Genomic DNA, 20,195 nt, shown 5'->3' with positions numbered 1-20,195 from the left:
GCTCTTCTCTCTCTCTCTCTCGCTGTTTCTGTCAAACGGTTTACCCTCTCTCCTCGTCGAATATTGTCCTTTCTTCGCGCGTTCATTTACAGCTGAAACTATCCGAACGTTGGATCCTTTTTTCACCGATACATCGTTACTATATTGTTTAGCCACGTAACCGTTACACACTAGGTCGGGTGAAAAAATAACGGTCGGCCCCTTTGTTTCGTACAGCGAGCTTTTTTCACCCTTTGAGGCTTAAACAGGAGCGAGTGTATAGGGCGGGATCGTTTAATTACCGAGTATTGTTACGATCCAACGGTAAGAGTTTTTCCTCGCTTCAGGATGGTCCTAAAATAATACTCGAGCTCCCTGTACTTCGCGGGAGAACCTACTTTCGTGTGTATGTTTCGTTTTAACGGTGATAGGGTGGATTTTATAGACGTTCACCGGCGATCTGTTTCTCTTCGGATTATCGTAATTGATCTGTTTACCGATGAATTAACGATCTTCTCTGGAAAACAGCTGTCGAATTTGTTTACGAATTTTTTTGCAATTTTACGAGATCTTCTTTCTCGAAGAAATTTCAATCCACCCTAATGGCCAAGTTTCCGTCGCCCGGTTACTTTTAGATTAAAACACCGAGGGGTAATTGAACGGGAACACGTTTTCTCGTTCGACGGTTTAATCTGGATGATCGTAAGTTTTATCGACGCGAATCAGTCGCGAAATAAAAGTTCTCCACGGTACGGAATAGCGGCATAAAAGTTGGAGAAGGCGCAGCAGCCTCTACTCTAGGAAAATTTAAGTTCCCCCCTGTGAGTTATCGGCAGACAGCGACTTTCGACTCGTCGCGCCGTGAACGTAGTGGAAGCTGGTCGCGAGATAACTTTCCCGCCTCGACGCTGACCTTCCCCCCTTTCATTTTATTTCGTCGCCGTTCGTGCTTGCAGTCGTTCCACGCCGAGCTCCATCAGTACAAGCATCAGATCGAGCAGTTCAATCAGCTCACGCAGAAGCTGATCGCCGTTTATCAGGAGGACGACACGACCCGCGTGAAAAAAATGACCGAGACCATCAATCAGAGATACAACAATCTGAACACCAGGTATGTCGCGCTGTAAAGCTTCCGTTCTGGATTTATTTACGCGGATTTCGCGTCACGTCGAATTGTTCGCGCTCGAGGATTTGTCTTAATTATCTTAGGTCGTCCCACGAGTCCGTGACGAATTTTATGTCGACTTTTGGATCGATGTTTCAACCTTGCGCTCTGATTTTTCGGTTTAATATTTTCCACTTTCGACACCAATTCAGGGGATGATTTATGAATATTAATTGATCAGCACCGCACTTAGCTTTGAGTAATTTTATTTCACGAGTTTTCTACGTCTTCGGTAAAAATAATTTGTTCGAAATTAACGATAAATAATTATATTTGAAATATTCACTCGAAAGCGAACTCGCGAAGCCAACTACTTCCAGAAAAACACAAATTCTGGCAACAAGGGCGTTGCGTGCCAACGATTTTGAAACTCTGAAACTCTGACAAAGAAACTCTGTTTATACGCGAGCCAGACGATTTTTGCGAAGGTGCATCGAGACGAGGCTATACCTATTAAATCCTTCTTAGTATCATCAATCGAGGAAAACTGCTGCACTCCGCGATGAACTCCCTCCACAACTTCGACCGGTCCCTGGACAAGTTCTTGGCTTGGTTGAGCGAAGCTGAGTCCTCGATGGAGGGATTGGAAGCGGAGGCCGATCGACTAGGCGGACGACGGGACCAGGGTGCGCTCAGACGACCGCAACATCAGCTTAAGGTAAGTCCCATATTTGCTCATACGAATTCGCCGATCGTACGGTACTTTTAACTCGTTCTTTATTCCGTGATTGTCAATCGGGGAACGCTAAGAGCGAACACTGTGCGTTTCTATCTCACGAGAGATCATAGAAAATTAAATTTGAGAATCTTGAAGTTTAGTTGGAATAGCCTTTTTCTTGGCAATGATATTAGATTGCGTTTAACCCTTTGACTGCTGAAATTAATAGGTAGCGTTAATAATCAGTGTCTACGAAGCGTGTTTGGAAGTGACGTGGTGCAAATGATTACTCGCGAAGTTTGGTAACAAAAATATATTTATTGAAACGGTAATGCTTAAACTAATTTTAAGTGTAAGCTATATGATACGCGTGCAGAGGTCTACGTGCCTTTTTCGGGGCTCCATTAAGTAGTCCTGGGAAAGTCCCAGGAAGTGGGGCTGCGGGCCTACATTGCCGAGGCAATACTCTTGTCCTCGAGGACGAAGAAACTCGGAGATGTTTGGAAAAACATTTCTCGATTCTTCGCCTCGAGGGCCAAGAGTCGCCAGGCCTAAGTGTAATGTATGAAAATAAAAGCGTCTAGAGGCGTCGATGTTATCCATCGTCCCAGAATTTTCCTAGAATACCTGTAAGCTTCGAAAGCGGTGAAAGGGTTAAGAAGGTAATTCTAATATTCCCAGAAAAATATAGAATTAATTTCATTTCAAGAAGGAAACTGCAAAAGCAGTGAAAGGGTTAAGAAGGTAACTCTAATATTCTGAGAAAAATGTAGAATTAATCTAATTTGAAAAAGCAGTGAAAGGGTTAAGAAGGTAATTCTAGTATTCCCAGAAGCAAATTGCAAAGACGGTAATTTAAGAGACTGTCTACGCTTCCTCGGGGTGGGCTGTTTGAAATTTTCCACGCGTCCTGCAAATCGCGTAGTAGGGACAAGAACGATTCAGCTCGATTCGACACGTCCCGAACATAAACAAGACGGACATAATTGAAGCGTGGCAAGGTTGTAACATTCCTCGAGACGTTATAACGGTGGTGGTCAGCACCGGGGAAACCAGATCTGTATGGGTCACGTGTTGACTTGAGAAGGTTTTACGGCTTCGATTGATTGCCATAAAAGTGTGCCGGAGGTAACAGTCCGCGTATCGGCGTATCCATTAAAAGGAAGACGCTCTCGATATCGGGTATCGGTGTAATGTGGTGGCGGTCCATCCGCTTCTGTGCGGAATGTTCGCTTCTGGTCTTGCACCATGCTCGCGTGGCATTCTCGAATCTCTCTCTCTTTTACGAAAATGCAAATTAGACAGCTCGTTGTCTCTTATCGTACTTGTAACCACCTTACGTTCGTCTAATGAATTTTTCCTGACATTTCGAGAATTCCTAATATTTCGAGAAATGTACAAATAAATTCAGTGGTGTTTTTTACAATTGTAAAAATAACGGAATTACGGCGTGAAATTTATCTCTGGATTAAAGAAACACGTTCGCTTCGTTCCCATTTTTCTCGAAACAGAGATGACATAAAATATCCATTTCTCCCCCCCAGAAAGAATGGTAGTAAATAACGAAGCAAATATCGTATTGAAATTTCCGTCGCACGATACATGTATACACTCCACATCGTCAGGTTGCACAAAATGCACGAGCACGTGAAAACGAATCATGTGTTCGAGTTCTTCACCGAACGCTGCGAATTATTCCGCGAGCTAATTAGCATTCTCTCTGATAACTAAACTTCTCACCGATTCACAGAGGGAGAAAGCTCTGGTTCAGCACATACTAAATAGTTAGGCGATATCGCGAAGCTCGACGAACCCTCGAACATAACCTCCTCCTCCTCCTCCCTTCTCTCGCAGCCAAAAACAACACTCGACCAATCCAGTCTTGCTGAAGCGATTAGCAATTTTAATCGTTCAAGAAGTACGCCATATCATGAATGCAAACGAACCTGCCTCTAAACTCCCCGCATTAGCATTAACTTGCACGAAAGAGACAGAGAACGTGTGTATGTGTAAGGACTTTCGTTCAATAGGCGAATTTTGCTCTAATTTCAGGAACAATAGCAAATATATACGTTTAAATAGCTATAGGAATACGCTGTAACAGTGGTTGCAAGGTTTCTCTTTCTCTGTTATCGTTTTGACTCTAATTTATTCTCGCATCTGCACAGTCTCTCTTTATTTCTCCGTTCCTTTCACTCTACGCAGACATTCTTAACCGACGTTTAACCCAAATCCTTGGATGGCCACGTATCCTTCGCTCACACGAGATTCTCAGGTACAGTTGGTGGAAGCTATACAGTCAGCTCGTAAATTAAAGCATTAAGCGGCGACACTGATTGATGTAGCCGCGCCCACGGCTATCTGTCATTTGTTAATTGATATCTAAAATTTTTGCTTACGATCTTTCGTTTAAGATAAACGGTGTTATCCCATTAACGATCTTGCTTGTGACTCACACGTGCACGAGAAATCGTCCTATAAGTGCACTTTTTTAAAATTAATTTCTATACGCCTAGAAAATAATTGAAAGAAAGAAAAAAATTGATCTTACTTAGCGCATCAAGCTGAGAAACACGTGAGCGTTAAGGGGTTAAGTTTCTGTCTCTTCCTGCGCAATAGTAATTTTCGTATTGATAAAAATTAGCAATTCTGTGTTGATATCGATGGCTTTGAGTGAGATTAGAGCTTATCTCCTTCGAATTGCTGTTTTTACCTTACCCGTATCGTGACAGATTTCACGACCTCGTAATGTCGCTTCCACCGACTATACTCTCGTCCAAACACTCCTCTTTCGCTCTCTATCCTTCTATCTCGAGCATTTTTTCTTCGTGCAACTATACCACCACACTAAACTCTCTCACGGACGTTCTATCACCTCCACATACGTGTAAGCGTGTGTATCACTGTAAAACTTGGACTCGTATCGATAATTGTGAAACGAGGCGGAAGGGGATGGCGCGTTATTTAAATAATCCGCGGGAACCACGCGACGATGAGAAAGTTAAACGACTCGGCGTAACGAATTTAGGAACGAGAGAATCCTCTCCCCTTCCCCCTTCGTCGAACAGCGTCTGTTTACAATTCCACGAGCCAGGATGAGCCATGTGCGGAGTCAAATTGATATTGCAGCGGTCTATTGCGCCATTTCGATGAAATTAATCCACAAGCGTACCTGCGTAACGAACAAACGGCACGTGATTCCCGGAAATTAGCTTATAATATTGTTTGCCCGTCTATACGTTAGCATCGGTCATTCTTTCCTCTCCACGATTTACTACGCTGTTTGTCTCCCTCGTCCTGCGTTACCGCCGCCGCTCTGTTGGCTTGTTTCACGAACAAGGGTCTAATTTTCGAACGTTCGGAGAGATTGGTTAGGTATATTCCCTGCATTTTTCATGACAATTTGGCGCTCGAATTGGATACGTTACCGCCGCCGCTCTGTTGGCTTGTTTCACGAACAAGGGTCTAATTTTCGAACGTTCGGGGAGATTGGTTAGGTATATTCCCTGCATTTTTCATGACAATTTGGCGCTCGAATTGGGACTACGTTACTGCGTGGCTGCTGACCAGTGCGATCGAAGGATTTTTCCAAGTGTTATTTTCACGTATTTTCCATCGAACGCGTCGAAATAAACGATATTTTCGGTCAACTATTTTTGCGTTATTTTTTTACGCGAGAAATATAGTCGAGTAGTTCTCTTTTTATTTACATATTCAAATCAACTGGTGCGTTGTTGCGAAACCTTGCTTAAATAGAAACGCGATTACGAAGAAACACGAAAGACCCCTTTTCCTCTTTTATCTTTAAAGGTTAACAGAGTGGTTATTTTAAAGCGTTCTTGGCTCGCGTCGCGGTTTTCTTTTTCTCGCGATTTCCATCGGATTTGTTCCACTTTCGCGTCTGTATTAAATGAAACGGTAGATCAACAGGGTCTGTATATATAAATTTTCTGTGACGAAGGCTCGTTCACTTGCTTGTCCGTGAAATGTAATTTCCTATGCATTGGTGGAACAGACAACGGCATTGATTATTCGATAAACAGTTGGATAACTGATTGGAATCAATCACTTGATAAATCCCGAGTATACCCAGGTACGAAAGGAAAATCGCTTCTGCGGCTTCCACGTTGTCCGACCACTTTGTCCAATAATAGCGACCGCCGAGAATCGATGTTATTTGCCGTGTGTGGAACCTGATTATATCTACGCGTCGCAATGCATAATACCAACTAAACGGATCTATTTCGTTTACAAGTGATCGTCCTCCCCTAATTTCATCTCGCGACCAACATCTCGTTTCGACCTCTTTCTCATATTTGTCCGTGTTGCGTCGAGGACTTTGATCAAGTCTTATGACCAGGAGTTCGAGGGTATTGAAACTTGGTTGTTGGGTTAGATGTTTTTCTTTCGGTTCGTTGTAGATATTTGGTAGATGTTTAGTTGAAATTCGGTTGTTTTTTTTTTTTGACGATGTGTCTCGTGCACTCGTTTTACTGTGATTGTCGGTTTTCAGGTGTGTAGATGAATGTATAGGCATTAGGTTGGTTCTGATTGGTGGTTGTGTTATGGAGGTGGAAAACGTGGTGTGTTCGGCTATTGGTCGACGAAAACTGTGACCTTTTGGTAACGAATGTTTTATGGTCCCGAGTGTTTTTGGGACCTATTGTCTAAGTGTCGCGCTGGTGCGTCCACGGGGGGTATATTGCGGTCTTCCGAACGTCGGCCCCTCGGTCTGGCGGCCAAAAGTTGTTTATTGCTATAATCCGCCGAACCGAGACTTCGTTGCGTCCTCATCAGGTCGCAACAGTCCGCGAGTTACTTTTACACGGGGTAAATCGTATTTTACAGGTAAACAAACGCGCGTTTAACGCTTGTTTAACCATCACGCTACCGTGTTCCGCTTGATCCGATCCCTTTCCACCTCTTGTCTTCTCTCGTTGCGGTAATTTATCGAATTCGTTTGGCCGTGTTTAACGCTGTTGGAAAACGGTAACGCTGCATGGTTCCGATTGAACCGGAAAATAATATGCGCCGATGACTGCGGTGCTTTGTAATTAAGAGAAACGATACTCTCGCCGAAAGGCCAGCGTGTTTGTCCCTTTATCGACGATCCTATTGGCTCACAGAAGGATTTATATGTCTTTCGGACAATTAGCGGTGAGCAGGAACGTCGAACCGGGGACCGTGTTCGAGTAAGCGACGCATGCTAGGTTTGTTAACTTCATTGATGCAGCGCAAAATGTAGCGGTCACAACTGTACCACCGATGCTACTGCTGCAGCCTCGATTGCAAACGGGAATTAATTTCGAACGTTACTCTCGGGCTTCTCGGGGCGAGCATCTAGATACGATATTCTAGTGGATCTAAATCGACGACTCTGCCTGTATCTAGTGTTGATCCAATTTCGAATCGATTATCTTTGGTTGCTTTGTCGAACGTTACTCTCGGGCTTCTCGGGGCGAGCATCTAGATACGATATTCTAGTGGATCTAAATCAACGACTCTGCCTGTATCTAGTGTTGATCCAATTTCGAATCGATTATCTTTAGTTGCTTTGTCTTTGGCATTGTAGGTGTTGCGTTTTGGGTAAGGCACGAAACAGGTTCGCAGGGTTAGGCGGAAACATTTGTCGATCTGGATCACAGCGATAGCTAGTTTAGTTAATTTACTGTTCTTCTGGGTTAAAACTTTAGACATTTAGACATTTTTTTAGTGGAGGTGAGTTTTTGAGTTTTGCCTATGCGTGTTGCATAGAATTCTGATTTTTCGGACGCTTGGGACACAAAGCACTTTCGTTACACACAGAACTCTCGTGACACAGAGCACTCACGTAACACAAAGCTCTTTCCTGACACACAGCACTCGCATGACACAAACGTTCGATCGCGACGTATATCGATTCACTTACAATAAATTTATCAAAGTTTAACTGATTCCCACATAGTTAATTAAACGCGCGAATACGCGTGAATCACTTCAAAATATTAAAAGTAACGTGCATCGTTACAGTAGGTAACCTTAATGACTTGTCAACGATCTTTCTTATCTCGAACTCTGGAGAGCATAGAAAGAATCATCATCGTTAAAGGCATCGTTTCTCGGACTAGCACGCAAACCCACCGCTCACGTGCTACGTCCTCTCGTTTTCATACACACGTAAACACGCGCGCGAAACAGGGCGTGGACTACAAATTACATCCCGGTGACTAATGCCACCTGGACAGCTGCTTCCACTCATTAAACTTCGAGCTCTGGGAGTTGCGTTATCGATTGGCATTCGTAAAAACCAGCCAATCGAACTTCACCGTGAAATCGAACCTTTCCCTCCCCCGTTTACATCGTTCGTTTTACTTTTATCGCTAAATCTACCTACTCTTCCTATCTCTTGCCAAAACTCCCCCCAAGAAAAACATCAAACCGAACAATATTTTATTACATCGCCCGTATCCTTGAAAAATTCACGAGAAGTTCACCAGCGAAATGACCGTTCCTATCGGAATGGTTAAAAATTCGGCATAATTTTCACCGATCGATAACCAATTGAATCGCCGCGCCAGACAACGTAATAGCCAGATTCTGGTGTACCGCAAACACGTTTACATTCGGAACTATCGAACTATCAGTATTCTTGCGACACAACAACCAGGGGGCCGGCCACCGTTGGCAACGCTCTCGTAACAACGTGTTTCCGCGGGCGGAGTTCACGCTCGCCGCCTCGATTCTACTAATGACTCATCGACCCGGCTCGCCAGGAACGCGTAACTCATGCATATATACCGTCTCCATCTTTCGAGAGCGCATCCGGAGGAATTCCTAATACCTTCGTTCACCACGCTCTGCCCCGTACAGTGTGCATGAATTGCGATTTGTCGGGGGTGGAGTTATGGCCGGCCGATATTGGATCGCGGCGGCTAGCATTACTTGGAATCGAAATAGGACGTTTGATACGCTTCGCCGTGGGAACGGGGAATAAATATACCCTGCAGAGATCTCGATTCTTTTACGGTATTAATATTTACGTTAGAAGAGGAGACCGTCGCGCGCGAGCCTTGGGGATCCCCTCGTAGAAAGATTTCTTACCGGTCTCGTTTCACCGAGGATTAGTTGATCCAGAAGTCACGGTTTCTCTTTCTCTTTGTGTTCGCTTTTAGAACGAAAGGTAGTTCACGGTACGAATCTGCTTTTTAATAAGAGTATTAAAAAGATGGGATTCAAAGAATACGAGGAATGTGCTAGGTGGATTATACTTGGGTCACGATGGAACTTCAAAGAACAACGAGGATTCGAATTACTATTTAATCAGAGGATTTTTTATTAATGATTCATTCGCGATTTTTACTACCTTTTTGCACATACGGAGCACGGTGTATTACTCGTCTCTACGTTTGTACGAATGTTAGTCTATTTTTTCATGGACAATGGACGAGATAAGGAAAATCCTCCTTTACGTTTCTCGGGAAAACTACCAAAAAATGTGAGGTTTCGAATTACTATTTAATCAGAGGTTTTTTTTTCAAAATGATTTTCTTGCAATTTTCGCTACTTTTTCTCACACACAGAGCACAGTTCTACGAAAGTTAGTATATTTTCTCCTAGACACTAGACGAGACACAGAAAATCCTTCTTTACATTTCTAAGTAAAACTACGAAAAAAAAGAAACTCTGAAGATTCGAATTGCTATTTAATCAGTGGATTTTTTAAAAACGATTCACTCGCAATTTTCACTACTTTGTCACATATACAGAGCACGTATTTCTACGAAAGATAGTCTTCTATCCTCAAGACAATAGACGAGACACAGAAACTTCCCCTTCACATTTCAGTTCAATCCACTTCACGGTCAAACTACCAAAAAAAAAGAAAAAAGAAGAAACTTCTCCTCGTAAAAAGCGCAGTTCGAACATACTCCTTTCGCTACAAAAGACTTGTTCCTCCACCCTTTCGAAATTTCCCCAAGAAACACGCACACACACATCTACGTTTCTACGAACGCGGCAGTCAAAGCTGGGTAGACAAGTGGGTCACGGATTTCCGAGGGAGAGGAGCAGTGTCGTCGTCGCCTGGGTTGGGTTTTAGGCTTCTTGTCATTTCGCGCGGGTAGAGTTCGATGGCTCTGCAAACCGTTTACACGGAAAGTAGAGTTCATCGATCGCCTAGGCGCGCGCGGCAGTCGCTTACGTGACCTGAACTTTCGTTTCGCCCTCCTCTGGATTGGACAAAGAGGCTTGTCCCTTTTCTCATATTCATGGTAAACATACCGTACGAGCTGGTTCGTTAAATCAAGCCTAGCGTGGCTAATCCGCTTTAACGCAATTTCGCTTGCTTTTTTTTTCCCTCCCCCTGTAACAAGCCACGTGACGAACCCCTGTATGTGTGTGCCTGTTTTTCCCTAGGATGCACTCCTCCTCGCTTCTTCGTGTAACGCGCCGGCGGCACCCTCGCGCCTAAGCACAAATGGGATGTACAAAATTGCAGTCGACCAGAGTAACGAATTTCCCTTGCACGCAGAAAGGGACAGGCGACGACCTAGCTGGACGCATTTTCATTCGGTCAATTTGCTCCTTTCGTTGCGTATTAAAGCGTTCAATGACGGCTACCTTCTGTTTGAGTTGCGGAGGTTCAGCGTGGAAATTGGGTTTTGGTTGCTTGATGGAATAGAGATTGACGCGTTTAGAAGGTGGGACGATGGAAATATCTCGACCTAGGTTAATATTAAATGTAACAGTAGGCGGAGGCTGTTGGAAAAAGCTTGCTTTTAGTAAATATCGTGGGTTAGCAGTGACCCACTCGACTTGCGGAGGCGCGTTAATGCATGCATTTAATACGTGCTTGAGCGTTTCTTCCTGTATTTTGCACCTCTCTGAAATCTGTGGAAGGGTTCGTTAGCGTGATATTTTATTTCCACGCGTTAAATTTATCTTCGGGGTAACTGATCTGTAGTATTTTAGACACTAAAAACTACGCATCCAGTAATCGATATCAACAATTCGCAGCCGCTGACGTAGTATTATTATTAATTGCATTATTAATAGTATATTATTAGTAACACACTATAATAAACATGGTTATTAATCAAAGTGATTATCATCAGTCAGATGAATCGAAGCGTGTTTCGACAGATTTGAAAATAAATTTAATCGGAAAATCAAGCAAACTCGAATGCGAGATAATTAAAATGCTTAAATTTTACAGCAAGTGTGTTGTTACAAGCACGATATTTCCGCGAAAGTTTCATAGTTTGCATTGCTATCTTAATGAAAGAACTCCGCGGCAACTAGCTAAAGTTTGAACTTTATTGTATTCGACTTGGACTTTTAGAAAGGTGGAGAAAAAAGGGAAGGAAACTAGCGTCTGGGAAAGTGTTAAACCTCGTACCTTGCGAGATTACTCTCATTCGAAAATTCTACGAAAGAGTTCCTTCCGTTTATGCGGTGGGCACACACGGACAGTGGTATGAGAAAAGTTGCCGGACTTTTTCGAGCAGCACAAGCAGCAGCAGCAAGGGGGTGTGTATATACAAAGGTCACGAAAAGGCGAAAGAATCGGTTGGTTACTTTCCCTCTTGCCAGCGAAACGCAGGAGAACGATCGATAAAGGAACGCCTTCGCGACGCGGCCAACTGTAATATTCCCCGCTGCTAATAGCCGTTATTCCGTTATAACACCGCCCGGTACTTTTCGTATCCCTTTAACAGATCCAAAGGGAAAAAGAGATCTTCCGTTCTCTCTCTCTCTCTCTGGAGGTGCACTCGGTGAATTCCGGTTCTCACGGCCAAAAAGACATCGCGTAACGGAAATTTATAGAGAAGGGTGGAAGCCACGAAGCGCTGTACTAAATCACAACGGCAATCTTTTTTTTTCTCCACCAAGAGAAATTATATCTAAAAACCGAGCAACGCTCGAAGATAGAGAGAGAGAGAGAGACTCTTTTAGTTTGAAAAAAGAAGAAAAAACTGGCTCTTCCTGCAGTGTTGTTTTGCATAATCGCGAGAACGCGTATACGCTTCTTCCTTCTCTTAATCCTTTTTTTCCCCTTTCCTTTTCATCCTCTGCTTCAGCTACCGCTCGTTCGGTAAACTTCGTTAGCCTTTCAACGAAAATGCATTAAGAACTTTTCTCTGCTTTTCTCCCACTCTCTCTCTCGCTCTTTTTCTCGCGGATGGTAATTTTTAAAATCGCCGCAGAACGCCAAAGTGCATCTAACGAGCCACCCTTGGGCGTCGTCGTGCGGCTGTTGCAACTGGCGGTGTCAGAGCGGAAAGGGAGCGTTTTCAGCGCGGTTATCAGGCGACGGTCTCGCGTTCACGGGTCGCCGCGGTGAATTAATGTTTCGAATCCACCGTTTGATTGTCGCACGTTCACCGTGTAATCGCTGAGCGGATCATGACCGCTTAGGGGGTTTGTTCACTGGCCTGATCGCTTTCTCTCTCTCTCTTCATTTTTTACCTCTCTTTTTCTCTCTCTCTGCACCTTCACGGCCGAACGCCGTTAAGCAGTTTCTCCTCTCCGCTCGGTGGATTCATCATGATACTCGACTAATGGCCACGTTTAACTGTGTTACTTTAGCTCTTCGACCTCGCGTAAGGGGTTGGTCAGCGGCGTTTTTACCGCAGGCGCTTTTTGCTTTTATTCGCGGAGGCAACTACGGCGAAAATGAAACACGGAAGTCGTAAAGGGCAGAGGGGGGCGGGTGTTGGGCGGACGAAGAGAGAGAGGAAGGTCGAGAAAGAATCTCGTAAAATGCGGATATAAAGGCAACGCGCGCAGGGAGAGGCCGGCTCCCGGCAAGTTTCTCCATTAAGGGGTAAAATTCGAGAGGCGGGTGTTTCTCCTTCGACAACGGTCACATCTTCTCAACCACCCCCCGTTCCCTTCCAGGCGGTGGATAAATGAAAACGCGATAAGTGTATCGACGGGAGGTTTGTTCGCTGAGATTTCGGTTGATTTGCTGTTCGATGCGTTTGCAGTCGGGACGTTTCGAATATCTCGCGGAATATTGTAATGTCTAATTTTAAAATTGAAAATTTAACCATTTGCAGTTTTTTATACCTTCGATTAACAATTTTAGCACACTTTTGCGGTGAATCTTTGGAAAAGAAAAAATTTCATTTTTTAAAGTTTATAAATTTATTTTACTTTGGTGTTCGACCGTACCGAGGACTCGAACAATGGAGCCCTACCATATTCACAAATAGTATGTTTTCCGTAAATTGGTCTCTCTCCTCGCCATCAGCAAATTGTTTTATTACCTTAGAAAGTCGAATACCCTACATCTGGACACCACATGCACTACACTCATAAACCACCTTCCGACCTCAGGATTTTCCCATCCCCTAATATAACAATTTTAGCAACAATTTCCCCACTTCGACTCCACCAGACAAACCCTACCACACGTCCCAAACACCAATCAACCGATACTCCCACCACTTCTCACACATTTCACACCACCAATCACTGTACACACCGAACTTATAAAAACACAAACACACACAGAAACAGACAGATTCTATCAGAGATTCTATCACCAACTTTGAGACATCACGAAAAATAAAAAGTAACAGTCACCACCAATCAGCCAGTATTTGTCTATCGTGTAAAACATATATCTCTTTTCACCCACCACAAATCTCATCTACAAATTTAAACAGCACTCGTGCCATTAGTTTGCCGCGAGAGCAGTTCGTGAATTCTTTGCGCACCGGTCGAATTAAGCATCGCGTCGCGAAGTTCGCAAATCACGAACATTTGGAAAAGTGAAAGTTTCATAGTTTAATATTTAGAAATTTATTTGCTTTATGTTAATATAAATGAAATTTGAACGGAATTATGAAACGCGCGATGAAAAATTCATGAAGCTTCCTACGAACACCTTTTCCCCCATTTCTCTACGGTATCAATTTCACCCGGTATTTCTCCGCGAGGTAGCGACATTATTTTCCAGTGTTTCAGAAGCCGTAGCCATATTACGGTCAATATTCCCATCATTTTCTGCTCCAAAAAATAATTCAATCTCTGCCCACGTAGCACCCTCTTCCCTATGTGGTTTCCCACCCCCCGTTCAACTTACGCGAAACGTGCAGTCTAACGAGGTAGGGGTTGTTTGCGATCGAAACGGTACGCGCATGCGCTCTCGGCTTATTCAGAGGGCGGTAGCCTACGACATTCACGGAATCGCGAGGTCGGTAACGCAGGAGGGATGATTTCCCCTCTCGAAAGGGTAGTTTCTTCGAACGCGAGATCTCTGTTACCGGCGTGGAACGTCGGTGTTATCCGATGCTTTTCTGCTCTATCAGCCGATAGAGGAAGGGATGCTCTCGAGCGACTCCGCACCTCTATCCACCCTGAATAAACTTTCAACCACCAGTCGATACCGGAAGTCCCTAGAAATATTCTGCAGTTTCCTGTGAAATTCTCTCTGTCGTTCTCTTACCACTTGCTAATACTGCAAGACTTATCTTTATCTTTCTGAGATCATCAATTGTTCCTTCCTAAATTTGGTAACTTAGATAACGTTCTCTCTTTTTGTAGTAAAATTTGAGAAATTGTGCATTCTTCATTTTTCTCTTTAATTTGGAGTGGTTATCTTTATGAATTTCGTCATTTTTTGTAAATTTTACTCCAACTAAAATTTGATCGATCACTGATAAAAAGAAGTTCGGTGATAACACTGTTCCAAGAACAAGTACTAAGTATGTATATCGGATTTAACAACGTTGTCTCGCGTTTATTGACTCTTTCTCCCGAGCAAGAATTTCATCGAGAGAGTAAAAAAAGGAGGCGACGATTTATGGATATTCGAGATTGGATCGATACACCGGACAGTCTCAATATTGTCGTGTTTGTGCGGTGCTGTGTCATCTTCATTGTTCCGAAAAAACCAATCTCGTAATAATTCCGGAATTCGCAGCTCGCAATAACTTCCGTTGTCGGCGATAAATCCTCAATTGGGTGAACCGCTTTTCCGCCTGCTCGAATTGATACCGCCGCGATAAATAATGCTCGATTGTTGAATTTCATTTATCTAAGGGAGAGAAGGAAAAACTACGTCTGGTCTCATTACAACACGCACGTTTATCGAATTGCGCGACCTCGACTCTTGTTCCTACTCGGAGAGCAAGCGTTGTTCCGTTTTTTTTTTTATTTTCTGACAAGCTGCGATTAAAATATGTCGTAATTCTCTTTTCGAAACTGTCATCCAACGTTTGTCCTCCCCCGTTATCGTTGTATTCGTAACCAATGCACGCGCGCGTTTGTACTTCCCCTTTTTCCCTCCTTTTCTTTTTTTTTTTTCACAGATCTGAATTACACTCAGTTACCGTTTTCGTTAGCGGAACTTTTTCATCCTCTCTGTGTACTCGTTTTCACGTCAACGTTTTTCTTCATTCTCGCGTGACGAAAGTTACGGGAAATCCTCTTTTCTATCACGGAAGATTCTCGAGACGGTTGTTAGATTTATATAGCTAGATAAATATAACAAAAATGAAATCTAAAGCCTTCCTATACATCGTTCAAAATAAGAGTAACCTCGGACCGATTCTCGTTCGTTCTGCGCATAGACAGAGAGCGTGGCAGAGGTTAAACCGGAGAAAAACGTAGGCGGCTAAGTGGGGGTCTGGACGTTCTAGCCCTGCCTTAGACGCGTCCCATGCGCGAAGCGAGGTTACTCTTATTTTGAACAGAGTATAAAAAGTATGTGTTTCTTTTGCATGCGTTCCAAGCAATCCGTGTTCTCTTTTACTACATCTGTTCAGTTTTAGACCCAAGTGTTTATGACACTCGACAAAAGGCCCTTCGGTCCCAAGCGGTGTCGCAGGCAATTTTCGGGCGTTGCGTTGGAACGTTTTCAGTCCGAGTATAGTGCTCTTGGTAGCAACTTCGAATAGCGAACCTTCCTCGTGCGTAATAAGGAATACAGTTTAAAATAAGAAATATTTCATTATTTCAGTAACGGTAACATCGCGATTTTATTAGAAATTTAAGAATTGTTGCGTTCACGAGATCGAGCTTAGAACAATCTCCTCAGGCATAATTCTTCGGATGAGAAACTGACCTCGTTCGAAAGTTTGTTCGCGGAAGAAAGGGTTGATAATACGCGATGTAAAAACTATTTGCATTTGAAGCTTCCGCGCGTCTCGTTGACGTTTACGTCTTGGAAAATTAGTTTTGTGGAACCTATGAAGTGGTCGTGGTTTGCAAAGGCTATGTTTATTTGCTCTAATTGCTTGTGTAATTACGCCGTGGAGAAAGCGCTTTTAATCTGAACACCTCGCGACCACGGCAAATTACACCGGTAATTAGACAGGCATTTCTGAATCGTCCTTTCGTTAAATTCGCCAGGTTTCTGTTAGCCAGGAAAAGGAAGGAACTCGGAGTGTTGTGTTGGTTTGCTCCTGGGAATGCACGCGGGTTGCAAAATTTTTAATACCACGTAAATTGCATTGGGGGGAATTGAGACTTAAAACGGTTGACATCCAACAATGTAAATGGAGGAACGGTCGAATTCGAGACTAAATCCTCTGAAAATTTCAGTTTAATCCTGGCAGGGTATTACCGTACCACTAGTCACCGATTCAACGAAGATTATCGTAGATTTTGTAAAATTCGACATCATCGAGCATTCGAATTCTACCGTCTCGTATTTCCAATCCCCGGAGAGCTGTGCTGTCAAAGTGACGCATAATGGGTTCTCCGTTGTCGAAATTGAATTAAAAGTACTTCATGTGGCGTTATTTATTCACCGAAAGAGAAAACGAATCTTCTGTAATGGGCTTCGTTCGTTTTCCAATTTGACCGACGATTACTCGTCATTTTTCATTCGCGACATAATGACAGTAACCCCGTTGCACTTTCTTCTTCGAAATTCATACAAAATTTAAGACGGTGTAACGATACAATGAAAATTGTATCGATTTATTTTTGGACTGAAAAGTTTCTCCTTTTTTGTTTTTCAAAATTTCGTACGAGGCGTAAAGATTGACCAATCGTTGGTGCACGAGGATTTACACAGCCGTGTCTGTTTCGCCTCTCGATCTGTCGGTGACTTAACGGGTCCCCCAACTCGTACTTTTCGTCCCGTCGCGAAGAGTTTGGGGTTGGAGGGTGAAAGCAAGGACATCTGAGATAACGTTGCGAGCAGATGTCGCCTCCTGCCGGCTCTCTCAAAAGCTGTAGACTTTACAATATCGTGCTTGCAACGTGTACAGGAACACACACGGGGTGAGTCGTTCGAAGCGACTGTTGAAAACCACCCCTTTCTACATTTTCACAATTTTGCTTCCAACGGTCGTACAGAGAAAACCCGATTTTTTTTTTTAAACTACGATTACCTTGTTTGAATTAAAAATACACAATAAAACTTTTCTCACGCTATATCGCGTCAAAACGTGTAGCTTCCTGTTTTTAGAATATTGTGCAATTTTTGGTCGATTTAATCGGTACATTTGTATCTATTAAATGGCTGTATTTTTTTTTATACGTTGTATTTAGCCTTTTGCTTAAAATTTATGAAATATCTGGACGTTTTCTATTTGCGAATTCTTGGAGATTTCATCTGGTACGCGTTGTTTGGATTTCCACCGCTACCGTTGCAAGATTTATCGCTCGAAGATATTTCCGGCACTTTTGATCGGTTCACCCTGTACATTTTCGTGCAACGCGAGACAATGCTTCCGCTGCATTCCGGGACGATATCAGCCCGTATGTCCGTGGCAGCAGCTCTTTGTACAGTCCTCCCAAAACGGGGACAAAGCAGCCTCGCTAAACTGTCGGATAACAGTTCCAGAAACTGTGGTAAAAAAGCTTAGTTACCCGAAAAAAAGAGGAGCGCACCAACTATGCTACGATTTTTCAAACCATCCTCGTTCCTTTGTCCTAATTGAAACGCATCAGCCCATCGGGGTTGATATCGTCGTTGCTTATTCACAATACTGTCACGCACGAAAAAAAAAAAGAATAGAAAAAGATACTCGACTCGAAAACAAACAGATTTTCACTGTTATCAAGTATTCACGCGAGGCGTGAAAATTTGAAAAATTCTCACTCCTACGTACCTCCGATGGTAAAGATACTTTGTGACGAAAAATAATTAGCGCGAAGCAGTCGAGTCTCCCGTAAGGGAGTGATATTTTTGGTCGCTTTCCAAAAGTCCCGACGGTGTAAGAGCATCATCAGCGTGTCTGCTCTCCGGGGCCAGGTAATGGCGGGCCGAAACGAGAATTCTACGCAAAGAATTTTTTTCTTCTCCTCTCACTTCTCTCTCTCTCTCTCTCTCGCTCTCTTGCGTTGCATTCGGCTTAGTTGGCGCGAAACGGCCAAATGAAATTGCGCGACAAAGAGCGGGAGGAAGAGAGAAAGAGGGAGAGACGCGACGAAGATCGCTGGGGAAGCGACGCAAGCCAGCCTCTGGCGCGAGAAACAGGTCAGTCGCGTTCTTTTGAAACGTCGACATTTTCAATTCCCCCGGCGATTCTCGCGGCTAGAAGGGACACCCCCTCCGGAGTAGATAAGGAATTCCGGAAAAATCGCGCAGGCCTCGTCTGAATATGGACGTTGACGCGTCCCCGGGGATTATCCTGGTGGCTTCACCGACCACCGGCTGCCTGCTTTTTTCACCCTTTTTACACGTTTTCCAAAGGCTGAATATAGATTCCGTGGATGTTACGTAGTCTCCGATGGTAGCTCTCGCGGACGCGTAAACAACGTTTTGTCCCCCCCCGTTTCCCTTCGCGCATTCGAATATCCTATTCTTCATTCTCGTTTGTTATTCAACGCGAAAAACGGATTACAATGGACGGGGCAGAGGGAGTGGAGAGAGGGAAGCGGAGTTTGTAGGGCGGAAAATATTAGCGTCCAGAACCTGGTGACTGGGTTTGCGCGGAATTATTACGTGCAAAACTGGACTAAAACTTGGTGACGCACTTTCGAAACTCTGACAATTTACGAGGACCACCTGGCGACGTGTTATTGCTTACAGTCCGTCATTAAATCACGGCCAACTTTATTACTTCGAAATTATTAAGTTTGCATTTGATTCGTAGCTTGTCGCGCGAACACTTCTGTAGCGCTCGAGTTTCGCGCAGTTTCTCGATTAAAGGGTCTCGAGATCAAGCTGGCAAGACGATCGCTTCGTAAACACGATAAAGAATATTAGAGTGTAGGTGATTGAATAGTAGCTTTGGTAAAATAAGAATGTTATACCTATTTGAAAACCACCCCTGTAACAAGTCCTCATTCTACCAAAAAAAAAAAAAAAAAGAAATCTTAACATCCTTCCTAATATCACGTACAAACGTTCCAAAAATAACCCCAAATCAACCTAAACGATCGAAGATCTATTTACTCAAAGTTACTTTCCTCTAAAAAAAAAGGACGAAGTCAGCCCGGAGGCGTTTAGTCGAGGCTCTCCGTTTTATTTAAATTCCACGTTGGAATGTTCCGTGGCGCAGCTATAAGCGAGAGCAGCAGTGTAGTCGAGAGAATGGATACAGGGGTTGGTGTATCAGTCGAGGGAAAAAATGTTCTCCGCATCGTCAGGCAGCCTCCTCCGAGCGATCCAAGCGAAATAAGGAAGCTTGGTTTGAAAGGAAACTACGTAGAACGCGTATATTCGTCGTGCATTACCTCGGTCGATTTTTCCCGCGGATTTTCCTTCGTTTAGAATACGCGCGTTACGCGAAACTGAATTACACCGCCGGACTTTATCGTTGATCTCGACGCATTGATCGCGCGATACGCGTCCCCGGTGTATTTTCCAGCTTGGAACGAGAGAGAAAAAAAAAAAAGGAAGAGAACGAACCAAGCAAAAGGCATCGTATTTCTTTCTTTCTCTTCGGCTTTTCGCCTTTGTTACGACCGCTCGTAATGGCAGTCGTAATACTCGACGAAAGCACGGAGGTTCTTTTAACGTTCCTTCGAACTGGATTTTTTCCTTAGCATTCTAGGCCATGTTCCTCTGACCGTGCACTGGAAGTCGTGTGTTTTGTGATTTCTCTGCGATTTAGGTTCTAACCGGAATTCGTTTGAATTCCACTGAACTCTCGGGTGTAGATTATTCTGATCGTGATTCGTGAGATCTGCAAATTATATTTAAAATCGTGGAGTATGATCTCTCCGAGTGTAAAGAGAAAATTTGGCAATTCTCGTGTGAAATTTAGAGAACTGTTAGATTTCAATTAGGCGGTGAAAATTGGGATTTGGCAAAATTTCCGAATGTGAAATCAGACATCGTCTACCTTGAAAATTACGTGAGATGATTCGTCGGGGGATGCTGTCGTAAAATAGTTAATTTTCCAAGAACTACCCTCGTGGGATGGAATTTAACCGGGGCTCGGTGTAAAGTGCTCTGTTTAGCAAGAATCAGATGTGGTTCGAACGGGATTAAGATCTCATGAC

The 20,195-nt window shown here is 43.6% G+C and overlaps 1 protein-coding gene across 1 annotated transcript in view; it reads left to right on the top strand.

The window, feature by feature from the left end:
• Window positions 1-20,195, top strand: part of LOC108570937 (dystrophin) — a 517,829-nt gene that overhangs the window by 174,400 nt on the left and 323,234 nt on the right. Inside the window, exons 34-35 of the mRNA XM_017932876.1 lie at window positions 936-1,090; window positions 1,613-1,802. Of these exons, the coding sequence (XP_017788365.1) occupies window positions 936-1,090; window positions 1,613-1,802 (345 nt within the window). The remainder of the gene's footprint in view (window positions 1-935; window positions 1,091-1,612; window positions 1,803-20,195) is intronic.

Source organism: Habropoda laboriosa, unplaced genomic scaffold (assembly GCF_001263275.1).
Source record: "Habropoda laboriosa isolate 0110345459 unplaced genomic scaffold, ASM126327v1 scaffold90, whole genome shotgun sequence".
Classification (NCBI taxonomy): domain Eukaryota; kingdom Metazoa; phylum Arthropoda; class Insecta; order Hymenoptera; family Apidae; genus Habropoda; species Habropoda laboriosa.
This window is presented reverse-complemented; position numbering and strand designations above follow the sequence as displayed.